Source organism: Mesocricetus auratus, unplaced genomic scaffold (genome assembly GCF_017639785.1).
Source record: "Mesocricetus auratus isolate SY011 unplaced genomic scaffold, BCM_Maur_2.0 Super-Scaffold_100013, whole genome shotgun sequence".
Classification (NCBI taxonomy): domain Eukaryota; kingdom Metazoa; phylum Chordata; class Mammalia; order Rodentia; family Cricetidae; genus Mesocricetus; species Mesocricetus auratus.
This window is the reverse complement of record NW_024429196.1, coordinates 70,226,530-70,248,269: the sequence shown is the minus strand read 5'-3', so window position 1 is coordinate 70,248,269 and position 21,740 is coordinate 70,226,530. Positions and strand designations below refer to the sequence as shown.

The 21,740-nt window shown below is 46.5% G+C and overlaps 1 protein-coding gene across 2 annotated transcripts in view; it reads right to left on the bottom strand.

Annotated features, from left to right (window-relative positions):
• Ippk (inositol-pentakisphosphate 2-kinase) overlaps window positions 1-21,740 on the bottom strand; it is a 44,474-nt gene that overhangs the window by 19,761 nt on the left and 2,973 nt on the right. For both annotated transcript variants that reach the window (XM_005066315.4, XM_040755953.1), the window contains exons 2-8: window positions 14,528-14,575; window positions 12,060-12,155; window positions 10,552-10,618; window positions 9,097-9,218; window positions 7,995-8,084; window positions 3,029-3,087; window positions 1,641-1,713 (exon numbers count right to left, since the gene is read on the bottom strand). In XM_005066315.4, the coding sequence (XP_005066372.1) occupies window positions 1,641-1,713; window positions 3,029-3,087; window positions 7,995-8,084; window positions 9,097-9,218; window positions 10,552-10,618; window positions 12,060-12,155; window positions 14,528-14,575 (555 nt within the window). The remainder of the gene's footprint in view (window positions 1-1,640; window positions 1,714-3,028; window positions 3,088-7,994; window positions 8,085-9,096; window positions 9,219-10,551; window positions 10,619-12,059; window positions 12,156-14,527; window positions 14,576-21,740) is intronic.

The window sequence follows — 21,740 nt, the reverse complement described above, 5'->3', positions numbered from 1 at the left end:
TTGGGAATTTTCTGCTTTGCTGGTTTGCAGAATTTGAGGGACCAGTGAATATACTTGGACAGCATCAGAACCAGTGATCCTGAGAGCTGCTAGTGCTTATCACACTGAACTCATTGCCTGCTACCTGCCACTTTACAAAGCATTATAGAACCAGCAAGATGACTCAGTGGGTGAGAGTGCTTGCCACCAAGCTTAATGATTTCGTTTAAAGCCAAGGACCCACATGATGGAAAGACAGGACTGCAAGTTGTCCTATGACCTACACACACACACAAAGTAAGAGAGAATTTTTTTTAATTTTCATTTTAATCCCAGCACTCAGGAGAAAGAGGCAGGTAGATGGATCTCTGTGAGTTCAAGGCCAGCCTGGTCTACAGAGGGAGGTTCCCTTAAGCAACCTCTTGGGGAAGTGCTGGCTAATTCTGGATTCTTCCATGCTGACTTTTACAGAAGCAGCAGACCAGATACCTCAAAGGTGGCCTGACAGATTCAGAAATGGGCTCCAAAGTTAAAGGGACTTATCTCCAGGATTTAAATGCCAGGTTCCTAATCTCTTTAGGTTTTTCCAGACAGGGTTTCTCTGTGCAGCCCTGGCTGTCCTGGAACTAGCTTTGTAGACCAGGCTGGCCCTGAACTCAGAGACCTTCCTGCCTCTGCCTCCTGAGTGCTGGGATTAAAGGCGTGCACCACCACACCTGGCACTCGCTCTCTCGCTCTCTCGCGCTCACGCTCTCTCTCTCTCTCTCTCTCTCTCTCTCTCTCTCTCTCTCTCTCTCTCTCTCTCTCTCTCTCTCTCTCTCTCTCTCTCTCTCTCGCTCTCTCTCTCTCTCTCTTTTTAAATTTATTTATTATGTACACAGTGTTCTGCCTGCATGTTTGCCTGCACACCAGAAGAGGACACCAGATCTCATTATAGATAGTTGTGAGCCACCATGTGGTTGCTGGGAATTGAACTCAGGACCTATGGAAGAGCAGGCAGTGCTCTTAACCTCTGATCCATCTCTCCAGCCCTCCTAATCTCTTAAAATGAGTGAAAAAATTAGGGGGAAGAGGTTACTCGGTGGCAACCTTAATTCGATCCCCAGATCCCACTGTGGAAAAGAACTGACTCTAAGGGCTGTCCTGTCTTTACACAAAACTGTCTTCCTTTTTTTCCTGGATCTGGGGTATGGAGACAGCCAGGAAAGGATGCTGATTACTCTGACCAGCCTCCAGATCAAGGAATTTTTGTTAGCACCAGCCCTCATCCCACCCTCTTCTCATGAAGCCACCAGCCACACAGCAGCAAGACAAGACAGCACCTCTAGTCACCAGTCATTTCCCAGACCAAGCAAGACAGGCTTTGAAAAGCCCATTCTCAGTCCTGCTCCCCCACGCCAGTCCACATGCTGCCTTAAGTCCAGCGTGCTGCACGCCAGGACAATAGAGATACGTTCTCAGCATGACCAGCCACCACCTCCTGCCAAGGCTAGCCCTGCCTCCTTCAGCAGCATCTCCTCCTCCCCCTCCTCTCCCTCCCCCTCCCGCAGTGACAAGGCATAGACAGCTGGTCTGAGGCAAACCAGCCTCTGGACACCCCAATGTATCTGGTCACAGAACCTGTGGCCAGGGAGCCACCACGGAATGAAGAGCACTCTTACCTTAAATACCCTCAGGTTGTTCTGCGCCTCCTGCAGCAGACTCTTCAGGGCAAAGTGCATGCGCTGCTTGTCTCTAGAAGGACAAAGCAGAAAGGGCTTGAAGGCGGTGGGCTGGGCTGCTCTCCACACATATCCATACACACAGCTCCAGACTGAGCTGGAGCCTACAGCTATCTTCATCCAGTAACTGTAACCCTGAGCACATGACGGGAGCTGGGTCTGTGGCCCAGAGGCAGCCACGAGGAACCCTGCAGACTCAGGGACCAGAAGGCCAAGCCATACCAGTCACTCAGAGCCCATCTAGCTCCGTCTCATCCTTGCTCCTCAGCTGCAGCTTCCAGCGGCTGGAGCAAGCACTTGGGGCACTTAGGCATCATGGCCAGATGTGCTGGCAGACCTCTGGGAAGGGCAGGAAGCCTAAAAGAGCAGGAATATGGGACTTCTGACCTTCCCTCCACCTGGGGGAGCTGTGGAACCGGCCCCCTCCTGCTCTCTGTGCTACTCATAAGAAACTAGCACCTGCCGTCTCTTCCTCGTTGGCACCCGTGTTCCAGGCCTTACTTACCAGGCACCTCCACCAGTAACCCTGAACACAGCCCCTTTCTTACCCCACATGAAATCTACAGGTCTCCCAGAGAGGCAAACCCACCCCAAACAACGAGTGCAGACCATGTCCCGAGGGCACACTGCAGACAACATGTCAGCACTGGCACCGTGGCTGTGGGAAGCCTGCATTAGGAACGTTCCAAGGACAGCTCCTGATCAGGGCTGACAAGCTATGAACCCTCAACAGTGCTTCCCACCCCAACCCATACTACTGTCTGCTTCCTAACACACTGCCTCAGGTACACAGATAAATCAGCCCTGATCCTCCCTTAATGCACTGGCAACCCGACGGGTTCCCACAGGAAACACAGCAACATTTGGTCTTCTGGAATGGGCAAAAGGCCCTTTACACAAAGTGAGGGCCCCATCTCCACCTCACGGAATACCTCCCATCCCCCACTCGCCCAAGCCCCACACGTTTACAAGTGCACAGAACTTCGTATGTATTTCCAACCTCAGGAACACTCACACTTTACAGAGCATATCCCACCATCAACACCTCAGATAATACTTAGAGTCACCGTACAGAATATACCCTTCTTTCCCCACAATACAAACAAAATACCCCATCATCCTCCTCACCTCACCATGGCCCCAGGTCCTCCTTCACAGAAGATGCCAAGTTCACTATCCCCACTTCATAGACCACGCCTCTAATCCTCACCTCCCTTCCCACATATATACCATCAACACCTCGCAAAGCAACCCTCAAAACCACTACCTCGTAGGCTGTCCCTTAGCAGGCCCCACCCACCAAACAACGAAGGAAAAGTGGCTCTTACCCTGAGTAGAGGTCGAGAGGACAGTATTTACTTATCTTCTTCCACTTTCCAGTCGCCACCTGGAAAACACCAATATGATGGTATCAAACGCTTTGTCTGTGACTACAAATAAAACTCACAAACAGCATACTCTGAGATGGGCAGCAACCTTGCCCTCACTCTAGGAAACTCCAGCTACCCCCTTAGCCTCAGTCACTTCCAGTTCAGTCCTCCCATGAGCAGGAAGAAAGCAGCAGGCGTGTGAAGGTTTGGTGATGAGAACAGCGAGTCTCTAAGCTGCTAGCAGCAAGGAAAAGGACACTTCACATGTGATCTTATGTTGCCAGGAGGAGAATAACTTGGCACAACCCTTTGTGGCAACCACCAAAGTTTAAAATGCATACATCCCTAAATTAGCAAATCTGAATATAAAATTACTACACAGAGCAAAGAGGCAACAGGGATGGAACACAGCATTTGCTGCAGATATTAAGATATTTACTAAGCCGGGCGTTGGTGGCGCACGCCTTTAATCCCAGCACTCGGGAGGCAGAGGCAGGCGGATCTCTGTGAGTTCGAGGCCAGCCTGGTCTACAAGAGCTAGTTCCAGGACAGCCTCCAAAGCCACAAAGAAAACCTGTCTCGAAAAACCAAAAAAACAAAACAAAACAAAAAAAAATAATAAAATAAAAAGTTATTTACTTCAGGAGGAAAGAGAGATCATTCACTTGGCAAGACCCAAATACAATGAAGGAATGAATGAGTGTACAAATGTAGCCACTCTAAAAGAAAGATAGACTAAAACATCATCATTTATTCAACTGGCAGAACAACATCTATAATGTGATGTCATGTTTGTCTTAAAAGTATACGTACATGTGCACACATGTATCCAAACACATTTTGAGAAAAACAGCATGCAACACAAAATCCCCACAGATCACGTTAATGTGGAGGGAGCAGTGGGCAGAAGTACAAATAACACAGTAGGCTCGTGTCTTGTCAGTGTGTCTGCATGCTCCGACAACAGAAGACATGGGAAGAAGCACCACCGCTTATCTTATGTATATAGTTACCCTAGAACAGCTTCCCCTTGTCGGTATGTGTATGTATGTATGTGTGTGTATACATATATATATGTGTGTGTGTGTGTGTGTGTGTATGTATGTGTATATATATATATATAGTTACCCTAGAACAGCTTCCCCTTGTCTGTATGTGTATATGTGTGTGTGTGTGTGTGTGTGTGTGTGTGTGTGTGTGTGTGTGTGTGTGTGTGTGTATGTGTGTGTGTATATATATATATATAGTTACCCTAGAACAGTCTGGAAAGACAGCCAAACTCATAACATGAATCACCAGAGAAGCGGGGTAGTCCATCTATCAGTTATGGGTGAGCATTGTTTCATAATTTAACATATATACCTAAACCTATCAGATAAGCTGGGCATAATTTGTACTTGTAAAAACCAAGAAAATTTGTCAGAATAATAAATTTTGAAACCTCAGATAATGTCTAAAATTCTTTAAAAATACAGGGAACATTTATTCAAGAAAACCAGCTCAGAAGCCAGGCATGCCTTTAATCCCAGCACTCAGGAGGCAGAAGTAGGAGTCTCTGTGAGTTCAAGGTCAGCCTGGTCTACTGAGCGAATTCCAGGAGAGCCTCCAAAGCTACAGAGAAACCCTGTCTCTTAAAAACAAAATAAAAAAGAAGGAAAAATAAAAGAAAGAAGACCAGCTCAGGAAATGGAGAAAAGGTTCAGTGTTTAAGAGCATTGATTGCTCTTGCAAAGACCTCAGGTTCCATTGCCAACATACACATGGCTGCTTATAACTGTTATCCCAGTTCCAGGGTTCTGACACCCCCTTTCTCATCTCTGTGGCATCAGGCATAGATAGAGCACATGCACACATGCAAGCAAAACCTTGTTCAAAAAAAAAATCCACCTTCTAAAAAAATAAAGAAAATCAGCTAAATCTAAATAAACAACAACAGGGAGTGTGACACTTTTTTAATCTCATTGTGTAACCCTGTGGAACTCTCTATTTAGACAGGGCTAACCTTGAACTCAGAAATCTGCCTACCTCTGCATCCCAAATGCTAGGATTAAAGGCATGCAGCATCACACCCAGTTTCTACTTGACATTTTAAATGTCCTATTCTCGTCCCTCCGTCTATCTTAAATTAGGGTTTCTATTGCTATGATAAAACACTATGACCAAAACTGACTTAGGGAGGAATGGGGTTATTTCATCTTATACTTCAGGCATATCACTGAGGGAAGTCAGGGCAAGAACTCCAGCAGGGCAGGATCCAGGAGGAACCAACTCAAGCAGAAACCATGGAGGAGTGCTGCTTATTGACTTGTTAACCATGGTTTGCTCAACCTGCTCATAAACCCAGGACCACCCATCCAGTGGTGACACTATTCCTGTGGGACAGCACTGCCTCCTATGAAATCGGCCCTCCCACATCAATCATTAATCAAGAAAATGTCTCACAGGCTTAGCCACAGGTTAATCTGGTGGGAACACTTCCCAGTGGAGGTTCTCTCTTCTAAACGACTCTAGCATATGTCAAGTTGACAAAAAACTAGCTAGCACCCTATCTCTACCACAAGAGAAACAAACATGAGACTGTGAGACACACAGTGCAAAGCGACAGCTCCATGGAGAACACGGAACAGGGCAGGCCCATCCACAGCCTCAGCCCAGGTACTGCCATTACCTGCCCTGCCTCTCAGTTCCAGGAAGGTGTCTTTACATGGTGTCTTTACTGACCTGGTTGAGAGCTCACCCACTGCAGATGCCTTTTCTGGGACATTTGTCCAAAACACGTAGAGGCTACCAGTTACCTTCATGACTTCCTTACACAGTGGGTAACAGTGGGGCAAGCAATGTGCCCTAAACTCGGAGAGGAAAAGCTGAGTAGTGAGGATATGCACAGAGGCTTTGTAAAGCTCAATACATCCCAGCAGCAGGCTTTGGAGAGAACAGACAAGGCCCTAAGCTCTCTCTTGAGCTCATCTGAGGCTCCATGGAAGAGAAAGGTAACCCAAAACTATCCACAACCCTACTGAAGATTAAGTGACTTGAGCACTTGCGAGGGAGCGCACGAGCACACACACACTTTTGCAGCAAGATGGGAGACACAGACAGGAAACTCTCCTGGAAGCTTGCAATCCAGCATGACTGGAATACGCATCATGGCAGAAACAAGACAGAGTTGTTGAGACGGGTTTTTCTGTGTAGTCTTGGCTGTCCTTGGCCTCAAACTCACCAAGATACCGAGATCCGCCTGCCTCTGCCTCTAGAGTGGCTGGGATTAAAGGCTTGAACTACCACTGCCCAACTCAAATTGTTAAGATTTTTTTCTTTTGAAAAAAAATTTTATGTGTATGGGTATTTTGCCTGTGTATCTGCACACCTCATATACATATCCACACGCATCATTTAAAATATTAAATTTGTAATAACTAATTATGAGGTTGAATAGCATAACTTAAATGAAGACTAACTAGGAGGCTTCAGTAGCTCTACCGAGTAAACAAGATAAGCTGTGACTATTCATTGGATGTTGAACACGCTAACACTCCCAGGAGGTTACTCATGGGTTCAAGGCCAACCTGAGCTGTATAAGACCCTGTCTTTAAAAAAGCAAGAGAGGAGCCGGGGCGTTGATGGCGCACGCCTTTAATCCCAGCACTCGGGAGGCAGAGGCAGGCGGATCTCTGTGAGTTCGAGGCCAGCCTGGTCTACAAAGTGAGTTCCAGGACAGCCTCCAAAGCCACAGAGAAACCCTGTCTCGAAAAACCAAAAAAAAAAAAAAAAAAAAAAAAAAAGCAAGAGAGGGGGAGGGATGATAAAGGAGAGGGAGGAGGAGGGAAGGGAAGGAATCTCATAACACTCAATCAGTAATAAAAAAAATCATCCAACATAAATAACTACAGTAGCCAAAGTAGTGTGGCACTGGCATGAAGACAGGCAAATACACCAATAAGTAAAAGAACAGAGAAAGTCCAACATGACCAACATCTTAGAAAAGGGTACCAGGACCAATGCTTAGAGAAAAGGACAGTCACAGACACTGAGAAAAGCAGACCACTATCTATATGCAAAAGGATGAAACTGGACACTTACAAACACCATACACAAAAACTAACTTAAAATGGCTGAGATCTAAAATCAAGAATGAAAACTCTAGAAGAAAATGGGGAAAATTCCCACCGCTGGGTTTGGCAGTGACTGCTTGGCTGCAACATCAAGACACAAACAACAAAAGAAAAAAAAAGATTAAGTGAACTTAATTAAATACATACATGCATAAAAGGACACTACCCACCAAGAAAAAGAGAAGCACCTGCTAATCATGTCTCTCTAGGGCACTGACAAGTTGAGTGCAAAGAGCATGGCAACTTGGCTATGACCAACTTGAAGTGGGAAAAAGCATCAAGGAAAATAAGAGCTGCAGGAAAATGGATAGGAATGGAAAGCATTCTGTGAAGTTCAAGCTCAGAAAGCCAGACAGTCCAGCTGTGTCACAAGCAGAGTCTCGCTGATATCTATCCCTGCATATTTACATGGGGATATGCTTAAAGGCCAAGGGAACCAGAACCTAGAACGGAGTCACAAGAGGGGAGTAACAACACATGTGAGGGCCAGGGCTGTAGCTCAGGTGGAAGGTGCTTGCCTGGCATGCACGAAACCTGCCACTTAGTAACCAGCCAGCACTGCATAAACAGTGTGATCCTAAGGTCTCACGTGGTGAAAGGAGAGAACCAAACACAAGTTGTCCTCTGATCTACACGCACACAAAAATAACTTATAAACAAAAAAGATCAAAACTCTCAAAAAATAATAAATATGAGCTACTTATGAAAAGAGGGTTATCAACAATTCCTCTTAGTCTTCTGAAAACTCCAGTGGCTTCCCCTCAGGCCCAGACACTCTGTGCTCTGCTTCCTGCACCTAACTTGGCTCTCACCTTGAGGTGCTGGTGCATGCAGTAACGGCACACCTTGTGTTTCATCTCATGGGTAACATCATTCGAGAAAGGAATAAACCCACATTTTGGCTATAAAATAAAAGAAAAAATGTTTAGGGAGGAATCACATACTTCTCGACACACATATACTAACTATGAGATGGAGAAGAAATGTCCACAGAAATTGCTGTCATTTCCGCTTTCCTCACAGTATACACCTCTCTGCTTCCAGAGTGACAAGGGCAGCCCCTCACGGGGAGGACTGGTAGAGCTCTGCCTGGCTGACAGGAGCATAACACAGAGCAGCTTTGTACTCTCACTGGCAGGCTGCAAGGAGTGGAGATGGGCCCAGGGCTCGCAGCTCCAAGAAGCAGAACCATTGTTCCACTGTCACTATTAGGGCCTGCAAGGCGCCCATCTGATAGTTGCTAGGCTTCCCAGCTGCCTTCTAAGCTCTGCATGTTGTCAGCACACACAACCTGAGCTTAGTGTTCTGGACAATGCGGCTGGAGAGACATAACGTCCAGCCTCACAAAGATCACAAGGCCCAAGGACTTGGGCCAAGGCTCGCCTCAGGGTCATCGCTTCTCAGAGGTGGGAAGGAAGAGGGTAAGTGATGGTCCTGTAGGGTGGGGAAGCCTTCTAGGGCACTTAGCCAACTACTCAACATAGGCAACTGAAGTAAGGGCTTCTTGGTCTGAGATCCAGGCCTCTGGGACCTCCAATAGACAGGGACCTCTAGGAAAGCCCTCCTGAAAAGAAAGCAGTCTCTAGTCAAAAGGTGCCCTACATTTGGGTCTTCAAGGCAGGAAGCAGGAAGCACATGGCCAAAGACTGTGAGGTTTTGAGATGCACCCTGTACAGAAGGGAACCCAACATGCTTCCTTCTGATGACCCCTAACCACAGCTTTTCAGGTGCAGGTGTGTGGGGTAGTTTCCCCATTGTTAACACCAGGAAGGTGTAGAAAAGAAACAAGTTGAGCTCCTAAGAAAGGCTGAACATGCACTCAAGGCAGAGCCAGGGAGACTCAGGGAGAGTTACTGCCTGAGAGCAACCTTTCTCTTTCCCTGCAGTGTCATCCCACCATGAATTAAAACTCACCTTAATCTCTACACACAGAATAGGCCGGTGCTCTGCGGAGTGATAGGTCTGAAGTCTGGTTAAATTGGGAAGGCACATAGCATAGCCACTGAGTGTGTCCAGGTCCTTGTCACAACGAGACTCTGGAAGACACAACAAGAGTCACCCTTGAGGGTCAAGATAGGAGACAGACAACCCTACAATGTAAGAGTCCTGTGGAGGAGGACTCTCTCCAAGAGAAGATGGCCTCAGGCAGGCACCAGGGAAGTGAGAAAGCTAGGACATATGCTCAGGCCACATACTGCTATCCCTATAGGATGAAGAACAGACTTAATCAGCGAGGTCAGCCCTGCCAAGCTCTAACCCTAGACATGGAGGTTTCCAGAGCTTCCTGGAGGAAACGCTCAGTGTGTGCTATCACATACAGTCACTGTAGGAGGGGATGTCTGGAGTCTCCGGGACCCCAACACCACCTCTGCAATTGGCAGATTTCATCCTTACACTCCCATGGTATAAATTGTAACCACGTAACTGAGGTCTAAGGTCTTTCTAGCCAATTTTTAACCCTAAACATGACTTTGGGGAGCTTTAAAATGTACAAGAGATCAAAAGTGAGAAGAGGCCCCTATTTCCACCACTCTCTTCGCTCAGGAACAGGGAGAAAAAGGGCACCACAGCCACTTCCTTCCTTTCAATTCTTGATGCTTTTCCTAATTCCTGGTGCTCCTAGGTCACCTCAACATAACTGCTGGAATTGGGCTCTCAGCACCTGGGGACCAGCTTCCCTTCCAAAGAACAGACTTAATCCACAGTCATTACAAGAGTGGCAGAGTCACTTGTCACACCTCAGCTTTGTATGGAATGAGATGGGAAGCTGAGCAGCGGCAGAGGAGGAAAGTCCTGAAGCTGGCCTCTGTCCATCTTTGTGGGCATGAACCCCAGAGCCCAGAACTGCCCAGCACCCTCCATCTCCTGCTCCTGCTCCAGGCAGGCCCCAGAGCACTATTACATCTTCTGAATCAAATCAGGAAGGATTTAATCGTGGACAACTCTATAGCATTATTGCCTGGTGGTGTCTATGAAGAGACATTTTCACAACCAACACATAGACTTTACATGTTTGATCAATGACCATGAAAGAAAAAGTTTCAGCTGGGTTCTTGCCAGCAAAGCCCACCAACATATTCAAGAACAGGACGTGGGAGTGGGAACTAAACCTCTGGCCACAAAACTGCTGCAAAATACCAAAATACCTGGGTTGAACATCTCAAAGCCTTTTAAAGTTACAAACAAGCCAACCACGGTGGTGTACACCTTTAAACCCAGCACTCAGGAGGCAGAGGCAGGTGGATCTCTGTGAGTTCAAGGCCAGCATGGATTGATTATACAGCGAGTTCTAGGACAAACAGGGCTACATAAAAGACCTGTCAAAAAAAAAAAAAAAAAAAAAAAGCAAACACTGTTCAACACCCTTACCTGGTCTTTCACATTGTATTTTTAAACAGAGTTGTTTCACAAACTCTAAAGGCAGCTGAACAACTTCCTGTAAGAAAACACACAAAACGTATAGATTACACAATGTCCTGAAAACTGTTAATGCCTCAAAACTATATACAGTTAAAATAGTGAATTTCAAAATATGTGTATTTTATTCACAAAATACTATAGTTTAAAAAATTTAATGTGCTAATTTAGCAGTAAGCTGATCTGCTATTTTTCAGAACATATAGAGGTTAAAAAAAAGGCAAGCGGGGTGGTGGTGGAACACGCACTTAATCCCAGCACTCGGAAGCAGAGGCAGGCGGATCTCTGTGAGTTTGAGGCCGGGCTGGTCCGATAGCCTCCAAAACAATACAGAGAAACCCTGTCTCATAAAACAAACAAACAAACAAACAAAAAGGCAAAAAACAGTTCAGTTTCCTAAAAGCTCTCCTTACAGCCACGCAGGATCCATGATGCCAGTGATCAGTCACATCAACAGTATCTCCTGTCAGAGCCCCTCCTGGTCCTGCAGTGTCTATAGGTTACACAGAGGAAAGGCCTCAAGAAACCCTGGCCAGGTGGCCAGCAAGCTGCACTGCCAAGCAGCAGCTCAAGGACTGACAACGACATGCTCATGTGGCTGGTACTCTCCCCTTGGCTGTGTTTGCAACTTACAATGCAAAGAAAACTGCATCAATGTAAACCATGTTTCTCGCTCTCATTCATTCATCCCTGCCCTGTGTTCTCAGAGTGGCAGAACTGTGACTTCAGAAAAAGCCCCAAAGTGACAAAGGAAACCTGCCTAGGACAAAATTGCTGCCTCAGGGAAACCCAACTGGCCTTCTTCACCGAGCGTCAGCCAGAGACTCCCACTCAGTCTAGCATGCCAGGACTAGAAGAGCATCTTGGACCTTTGTCCAGGAAGGCATGAGGAGATACACACACTATTCAATAGACATATCCTGTGGAAAAACTGCAGGACTCCTCCTGAATGGTCACACCTGACCTCTAAACATCCCCAACACTGGACGCTGTGGAGGACAGGCTACAAAGCGGCAGTCAAGGAAACAAAATGGAGGAGACTTTCAAAGCCCCAAGCTCACAAGACAGGTTAGGTCAGAGAGGCAGGCCAGGGAGTGTCCTTATCTAGTCCCATCCCCCACAGGCCAGCTGCAAAGACAGTAAACCCAAAACTGTAACTCTAAGGTTTTCAAAGCTTTACTTCTAAGGCCCTCACTGAGTATCATCCATAGCAACTCACAGCCTCTTCCAAGGCCTGCATTGTTCCTTACCCCACAGGAACACGGGGCTAAGCTCCCTTCGGGTTCAAGGATAACACAACAAGTGCTCACTGGAGAACTTCACTACGCAGGAGCCTCTGGCAGGGCTATATGGCACAGCAGCCGAGAAAAGCTTGAAGATTCTGAGTACACAAGGGCTATCACTGAGATGTCAGTTTTGTCAGAACTGGATGTAAGCTGAGTGTGAGTAAGAGCACTTACCCCACAATGAACATAGTTCTCCCCCAAAAAGTCTTTCATGACATTTTTGCCAAAGTCCACTATGTTCTGCAGATGCTGAAGTATCTCTTCTGAGGTCTGGAAGAGACAAGGACAGGATAGTTTCAGGACTGTCCTCCAGGCAGGGCTCCCAACATCACCCCCTCCCAGGAGCCCAGCTCAGGACAGACTAAGCTGCCAACCCATGTATACTCTAAGTACTGTGCACCCCACAAACCTCTGGAGAACTTGCTGCCCATACCCAGCAATGTGTTACATGGTTAAAGTGTGTGCACATATCCCATAGCTCCTACAACTGGATCTTGTCAGAACTTAGCCTGACAGAAATCTCAGAACACACCCAGTGGCCCTGTCATTGCTTCTGATACAAATTGATCTGGGGAACAGAAGGATAACATGACTCCACACCAGGACGACACTGCCCAGGAAGACCTAGCAGGGCGTCCACTGAAGTGGGGTGCATACACACTACAGCCATGACACAAGGACAGACAGGAGAGAAAAGGCTGAAGCCACCAGACACATCTGACAGAAACAGAACGCCGTGGATGATTCAGCAGCTGAGGTAGGAGCCACAGGACGTTTGGGTCTCACCATATTCCCTCGGCCTGCTCAACCCACCTTTGCCTCTCACTCCTGCCCCAGTCAAAGGCAACATTCCTGCGTGCTCCTATGAGATAAATAAGCCTTGAGGGCCTCTATCATCTCTACCACCAATGTCCCATAGCTCCCATGACCTTTGCCCTCAGATTCTGACACACTGTCTCCCAGATGCTCCAATGAGACACTGAATCATCCATCAATCCTGTGCACTGGACACAACCTCCTCAAAGAATCCCACCATGTTCTTGCCCTCGGAGGCCAGGTAAGCCCTATGTGGCTCACAGGCAGCTGGCCTTGTACAAAGCAAGTCAGGCCTAAGGCCTAAGCCTCCTTCACAGCTGTGCTGGAACAATAGGTGCAGATAAGAGGCTGTGGCCAGAGGAGCCTCCAATACTCAGTATCTACCTGAGATGCACCAGGAAGCAACAGTAGCTCAACTTGGGTATATAGGATGGCAGGCAAGTGTAGGGGTGAGCCCACAATACTGTCCACCCCCAAAGGGGCGTGGACAGGGGTACAGGACAGGTAAGGATATAAAAGGAAAAGAGAAAGCAAAAGGCTCTCTCTCTCTCTCTCTCTCTCTCTCTCTCTCTCTCTCTCTCTCTCTCTCTCTCTCTCTCTCTCTGGAAGCCTGCCATGCTTCTCATCTTCCCAGCTTGTGTGTAAGTTTTATTCGGTTAATAAATATATTAGTTTCTCCATTGCATTGACTCCCTCGTCAGCTGATGTCAGGAGTGAGATCAGCACCCACGCCTCCAAGGAGTCAGGAGCATCTTCCCTGACCGGCCAGCCCTTCGGCTCGGGCTGCACTTCTTTTTCCTTGGCTACAGCGACTGCATGTACCCTGCCGCTCACAGCTAACACTGCCAAAACCTTCCCCTCCACCTGCCCAGCCAGGAAGTGAGTGCTCACTGGGCACCTGCAGGTCCCGGCCCCTGCCCCCTATGTTTCCCAAAAGCAGCAACTTTCGGAAAGTTGCACCCGGCCGCCCATCAGCAGCTTCCCTTCAAGGGAAGTCTCTGCAATGGAGAAACTAATATATTTATTAACCAGATAAAACTCACACACAAGCTCGGAAATGAGAAGCATGACAGGCTTCCAAAAGAGAGAACCTTTTGCTTTCTCATATCCTTTTATATCCTTACCTGTCCTGTACCCCTGTCCACGCCCTTTGAGCGTGTCCAGTATTGTGGGCTAACCCCTACAGGCAAGTCTTCATGGAAGGTTCACACACTGCACTTGGATGACTTAGCCAACACAACCTACTGTTCCACCTAAATTTGCCCACTGTGAATTTAGCCTAACAGATTGTCTACCCTGTGTGACACACTGTACTTTCTCACACACAATTCTGTTGCGGCAACTAAGGAACTCATCAATTCAATATCAAGTTGAAACCTGGTCCAGAGAGCTTCTGAACAGGCCCCACAGGCTGCACCAGGGCTCATGCAGACAGACCTACCCTGGAGTGACACACAGTGACACAGAGGGCCTGTTAGGTCTCACATCAGAAATGAGGGCCTACTACTTCCCACATTGAACGATTCTATCATACTTAAATTTCTACAATCAGCATTAATATTTCTGCACTGGAGGGCTTAGGATAGAGGACAATTCTATCATACTTAAATTTCTACAATCAGCATTAATATTTCTGCACTGGAGGGCTTAGGATAGAGGACATACCCTAGAGGTAGAGCACTTTCCTGTCCTGGGCAAAGTCCCAGGTACACACACACACGCGCACACACACGCACACGCACACATGCATGCACCCACACACACCCAGGAAAATATCCAGGTCTTAAGTAAGGCTGTGATGACTGTAGCCAATCCACCAATCTTACCTTCTTCTTATTTGGAGGAAACTTCAGAAAACGCAGAACTATACAGCGCTGTTGAAAAATAACACAAAGTGTGATCAGTACTGGTCCAACACTCTGGAATAGAGTCAGCAGTTGTGGAGAAAGGGCCAAGGGCAGTATGGAGGAACCCAATTGGGGTCACTTTCAGAAAGTTTGCACAAGGCAGCCAGCAAAATCTGTGGCCTTTGACCCAGCCCCACTCATTCCTAGACATTTATCTTAAGGAAATATGGAGGCTAAAAATCACTATCCAGGGGCTAGTGAGATAGTTCAGAGGTTAAGAGCACTGGCTGCTCTTCCAGCAGTCCTGGATCTGAGTCCCAGCACCCACTTGACAACTCACAACCAGCACCAGTTATGCACATGGTGCACAGACATGCCAAAAAAACACCATGGGGTGGGGAACTCACTGGGGTAATAGATACCCAGGTACCAGTGCAGGGGCCCTCAGAGGCCCTCAGAAAGTACTGAAAGCCCTAGAACTGGAGTAGAGGCCATTGTGAGCTGCCCAAAGTTGAGTACTGGCAGCTGAACTCAGGTCCTCTGGAAGAGCAGGACATGCTCTTAACCTGTGAGCCACCTCTCCAGCTCTTGCCTTTTTTTAAATACACGATCTCTGTATAGCCCCAGCTGGCTTCAATTCATCCTGCTCCTACCTCCAAGCACTGGGATCATAGATGTGTGCCACCAAGCCCAACTCAATTTTACATTTGTCAAATCACAATTTCTAGCAAGATCCTGTTTCAAAACCAAGGAAAGTTGTTTGTTTTTTTAAAGCACAAATTGTTAAATGAAGTGTGCACATTGTCTCTTTGGGTGAAGAGCTCTCAAAGGATGCTCATGACAAGTTCAGTAGGCATTTCCAGGTTACAACAACCACAGTTTTGGTTTTGGTGTTTGTTTTTTGTTTTTGAAGCAGCCTCACTTCAGAACACAGTATGTAGCCTAGGCTGGCCTCATGGTATTTCTCCTGTCTCTGCCTCCCAAAGCTGAGAATTGAGTTCCCATCCAGTTCGGACTATATAGCAAGAACCTATTTCAAACACATATGAACACCCCACCCCCAAGCTGAGTGTTGTGACATATACTCGTAATCCCAGCCATAGGAAGCTTGAAGCAAGAAGCACTTCCACAACTTCCAAGCTGATCCAGGTTACATACAGCATGAAACCCTGTCTCAAAATGGCTTTTTAAATGGGGGCTGGAAAGATGGCTCAGAGGTTAAGAGTGCATACTGCTTTTGCAAAGGACCCAGATTTAATTCCCGGCACCCACGTGGCAGCTCGCAACCATCTGTAACTACAGTTTCAGGGGCTCTAACACCCTATTCAGGGTTCTGAAGGCCTCAGGCATGTACCTGGTACAAAGACACACATGCAAGTAAAACACCTACACACAGAGAGAATATAAGTAAGTCTGTAAAACTTTTCTTTGTAAAAACACAGTACTTGGGGGTTACCTAAGAAGTAACAAAGGCCCTGTGCACACTGCTCCACTTATGCTGGTTGGGACCTACCAATCCCCCAGTTCATCTTGTTTAATTTAAATACATTTTGAAACTAATCATTTTTAGTCAAAATATAATTTTAATTTATAACTTAAAATATAATTTTTCTTTTCTCCAATCCCTCTCATATACCCCATCCCTTCCTTCTCAATATCATGGCCTCAACAATTGAAAGGTATTTTTAAGGGTCTACGCCAGGTTATATTGCCCAGGTTAGCTTTGTACTCCTGGCCTCAAGTGATCTCCTACCTCAGCCATCCAAGTAGCTGAGACTATGTGAGAACTACAGGCACGTACCACCAAGAACAACCTCTCCAACCCCTCTTACTGAGTTCCCATTACCATCTGGAGCCATGTTTTAGATGAACTGCTAATCAGCTGTAGAGCTAAATGCCAATCCTGGCCTGTGGAACTGAGACCCAAGGCATACAGGCTAGAATTGCTCCCTCCTGTGCTCAAAGCAGGCACCACCAATTAACCTTGGGAATCATGGGGTTAATGATCACTTTAGATCTGCAGAAAAGCTAATTATAACTTCTAGAAACTTCTGAAAGTTGGCTTTCTCTTCACCTGGGCACAATAGTGCTGCTCTGCTCAAGAACCTGTCTAATTATAGTTCCTCCAACAATTAAGGCAATTTATGCCAATGATAGGAATGAGTATGTTTTCCACAGAGAGCCTGACCATGCTTGATCATCAGCACAAAACACACGGATGCCCTACAATCAATCAGCAAGAACAGAGCCCCCTGGCCTGATCGATGTGTAGGGAAAACTCACTCTATCCCACATAGATAAGGAACCCTCAGGAGCCAAGTTTGTTCTCTCAGAGCGCTATGCAACCAGAGGAAAACAGGGTCTTTCTCCACTTTCCAGGGAGCTAATAAGTGCACAAACTGCAGCCAGCCAGGCCCAGGAAGGGTGGTGCTAGGCGAGTCATTTGAGCCTTTCTATCACAGGGACTCCCACTGTACCTCAGACAAACCAGTTCCGAGGGCCTGTGCACACGCATGCCAACCGGAACTCACTGACCCACACGTGGCAGCACCTCAGTATCAATATGAACTCAGATTTCCAAAGTTCCTGCCACTGTGTTCCTGATACACACAAGACAGCTGGCCTATTTACAAATGGAAACTACACATTTCCTTTGCATAGTAACACACACACACACACACAACCATGAGCATCAACATAAATTAATTCAGAAAGGAAGCCTCTAGCCTACCAAGAAAAAAAAGTTAATATAGCTGGGCAAGGTGGTTCATACCTGCAGCCCCAGGACTTGAAGCTGAGACACAAGGACAGCAGTGTGGTCCACAGAATAAGTTCTACTCCAGTCTAGATTACAGAGAGACTAACTAAAAGCCACGTGTGGTGCACATCTTTGATCCCAGTACACAGGAGACAGAGGCAGGCAGATCTTGGTGAGTCCAAAGTCAGCCTGGTCTACAGAGTGAGTTCTAAGCTACATAATGAGACTATGGGGGTAGAGAGGAATTCCTAGGAAGAAAATATCGTTGGCTCCTCCTTGACAACACAAATAGCATCACTATTCCCCCAGCACATATTAACATCAACATTACTACAGACCAGCACACGCAGACACCAGAATACACTCCTGAACTACAAACTCCACCTCTCCCACATGAATCCTAAAGTGTAAAATATGGAAAGTCAGGCCTGAAGGGAAGCCCAGACATTAAGGTTTTGGCGTTGAGGTCAAGGGTATGTGCGATGGAACAGTTTGGAGGTAGGCCTGACTCCCATTCCAGCTGTCCAGCTCCATGTGACCACTGAGTTGTCAGCTAAGGGGCTGGGGTGCTGGCTAGTCCCAAGCCAACAGTATAGCCTCGTGAGGCCTATGCAGCAAAGCCCACAGTGGTCCGCTGGTTCTCCATTACTGAACCATTGCTCCACAAGTGTCCTCAGCTATCACATCCATATGCAGTAGCTCAGCCTCTTTACCACCCACAGGAAGTCTCTCCCTTCCCATCAGGCAGCTCAGACCATGACCAACTAAGAAAAATCTCCATGCAGTGATGGATCCATTTCAAGGAAAACTGTTTTCTCCACCTACACATTCATCATCCACAAACCCAACACCAGAATCCCACCCACTCCTCCCCCAGAACAGTCATCAGCACCAGAACGTCAGCTCACTAGATCCAACCAACCTTCCCAAAGGGCCTACCCTGGCCATGGTGGGTGGTTATAGGACATGAAAAATCAGCCCCAAAACCGCTCTCATTAGCAAAAACTGAGTAAGAGAGGTGTCACTGGCCAAAGGAGGCTAAAATAAAGACGGTCACAGAGGATTTCCTGCCACCAACAAAGGCATGTAACTGGGAGAGTGTTTGGAAGTCATCTTCTACGAGAGGAGCTACTGGGTAATTGCCACTTTCTTCTACTACTTTGCATTTTTATACCGAGTAATATGAAGGCAAAAGAAACAACCACCAAATAGTAGAAGTAGGAGGCCTCTCAGAACCTCCCAAAGTGAAGCTCAAAGGAGTGGTAGCTTTCTTGCTTTCTTTTTGTTTTTTGTTTGTTTTTGTTTTGTTTTATTTTTGGTTTTTTTGTTTTTTGAGACAGAGTTTCTCTGTGTAGCTCTGGCTGTCCTGGAACTTGCTCTGCAGACCAAGTTGACCTTGAACTCACAGACATTCAACTGCCTCTACTAGGAGTGCTGGGACTAAAGGTATGTGCACTACCACTAGCTTTCTAGCACCATGACAAACAAAGCATCTTAAAAACAAACAAACAGGGGCTGAGAGATGGCTTCGAGGTTAAGAGCACTGACTGATCATCCAGAGGTCCTGAGTTCAATTCCCAGCAACCACATGGTGGCTCACAACCATCTGTAATGAGATTTGGTGCCCTCTTTGGGCCTACAGGCAGACATGCATGCAGAACACTGAATACATAAATGAATACAAACAAAAAAGCTTAAAAGGAAGAAAAGAGGAGTTGGAGAGATTGCTCCACAGCTAAGAGCACTGGCTGCTCTTCCAAAGCACCTGGGTTCAGTTCCACAGGGTAGCTACCAACTATATGTAACCCTAGTTCCAGGGGGCCAGAGGCCTCCATTGGCACTGCACACACATGGTGAACATACATTCAGGCAAAACAGCATACAAATAAAAACAAATAGAAAAGAGAAAATAATAAATCATTTTAAAACAGCATACAAATAAAAACAAATAGAAAAGAGAAAATAATAAATCATTTTAAAACAGCATACAAATAAAAATAGAAAAAAGAAAATAGTAATTATAAATCATTTAAAACACCATACAAGCTGGGTGGTGGTGGTGACGCCTTTATTCCCAGCACTTGGGAGGCAGAGGCAGGGGGATCTCCATGAGTTCAAGACCAGCCTGGTCTACAAGAGCTAGTTCCAGGACAGCCTCCAAAGCCACAAAGAAACCCTGTCTCAAAGAAAAACAAAAATCAAAAATCAAAAAACAGCATACAAATAAAAACAAATAGGCCGGGTGTTGGTGGCTCACACATTTAATCCCAGCACTCGGGAGGCAGAGGCAGGCGGATCTCTGTAAGTTCGAGACTAGCCTGGACTACCGAGCGAGTTCCAGGACAGCCTCCAAAGCCACAGAGAAACCCTGTCTCGAAAAACCAAAAACAAAAAAAAAAAAAAAAACAAATAGAAAAAGGAATAGGGTTTGTTTTGGTTCATGGCCTCAGAGATTAACCCCCTGTTCTGAGCCCGTGGTGAGGCAAAATGTCATGATGGAAGTGCATGGCATAAGAAAGCTCTGCCCCAATTTCAACCAGAAAAGAAAGCAAGGGTTTGAAAAGTCTGGGACCCCAATACCTCCCTCTTCGAAGCTAAGGATCCAATGACCTCTCTAGGCCTCACCTCTAAAGGCTCCAACAGCACTTTCAGCTTTGGCTTTGACGGCGACCTTTGAGGGTCAGCTAAGATCCAAACTATGGGGGAGGAGGCTTACAATTAAATCCCTTCAGTGAAGATAAGCTATCCTACCACCTATAGGGTACTTTCAGGGTAGAAAGAATCACTAAGTCATGTCCCAGGGGTCACCGTCCTTTGACAAGGTGGTAAGGAGATAACCCAGCAAAGGGCCATCAAAGATCCCAGGAAGCTCAGATCACTCTCAAGGGAAGGGACTCAAAAGAGCATCACCCCTCAGAATACTGACCCCAGGTTCCAGAAACAGCATTCTGTCCAACCCCTCCCAACTGTGAGGATAACTTCCAGGTAGGAGTCATTGTTTGTCCCAAATATGTCAACTTCCACACAGACTCTCAACCTACAAGGAAACCACCCATGCCATTGTCTGCTAGTTCTCAGAAGCAAGAGGTATCTGGGACACAACCAAATACACATCCTCAGGACCCAAGAAGCAGGAGGCTGAGGCATTCAGAACAGCACCTCTTAGCCTCAGAGACAACAAGGCAAACCAACAAAGGCTAAAGCCATGACATCAGCACCAGTACCACTGGCGCCTTGTCCAACCTCCTTCCTACCCTTTGGTAGCTCTACCTCAACCTCCCAGCCATCCGCCCAGGGTGAACAGAACACAGGTGTGAACCATGGGGGGAGGTCACAAAGTCAAAGAATGTACTACACATTGATCATCCTGAGAGACCAAGGGGAGCTATGGAGACAGGCCAGGCCAGCTCTGTGACCCATAACGGGTAGTGACCCCAACAATATATAAAAAGGAGTCAAGCTCACAGAAGCCACTGATGGAGTCAGAGAAATACAAGCAAATATCAGAGCCCCTTGAACTGCCCACCCAGACTGTGTGATGAGGGTGGGTCAGCACAGAATAGCCTCTAAACACACAAAAACCTTCTGTATTGCTGCTCTCTGAGGACAGAGAAAGGTACTGTGAGCTGAACTCTTGAATTTTGATCAAGCAAAAAGGAGTCAGGGAGAGAGAAAAGTTACCTCTGAAAATGTAAATGTAGAAAGACAAACACATCCTTATACTATCAAGGCAACATAAGGTTAAACATCACCCAAGGGAATATGGAAATAAAGTCTAACCTAGCAACACCAGATTAAGAAATAAAGAGTGAATATGCAGAGAGACAGGACTTGACCAAAGAAAGAAATCATTTCAACAGCATCAATCTGAAAGACCACCACTGGATATCTCAAGTGTAGAACATGTCATTTCTTCAAGAGATGGCAGTAACAAAAGTTCAAATTCTTCCAACCAGTTCTGGGTAAACACTGAAGATGTGCCCAGGGTTTGGGTACACCATGGGGTTGGAAAAGCAAGACATGAGCTCTGCTTCAGCATTTCTACAAAGGAGGCTAATTTCTCCAGCACTGAAGAGATAGATGGTCTACCTAAGCTATCACAAATAAACCTGTGATGGACATCTTTGTGAACAGTATCTATTTTCACGTTCAGTTTTCTACTTATCAAGCACATGAGAACAGAAATTAGATCTAAAACTACAAACTTGAAGAAACTTACTTGTTTGTCCCGATTTTTCTGTCCTTTTCATGTGTTGTTAGGGTTGCCACACGTTAGGAATGCATCTCCACATTGGGCTCCTCAGGACCTCACCAGTGTGTGACACATTCTTTCCCTTAGTGACCTACAGTATGCTTCACACCTGTGTCCTGTTCGACCCTTAGATAGTTTTGATCTTGGGAATTGAACTCAGGGCCTCAAGCATGCTAAGTGCA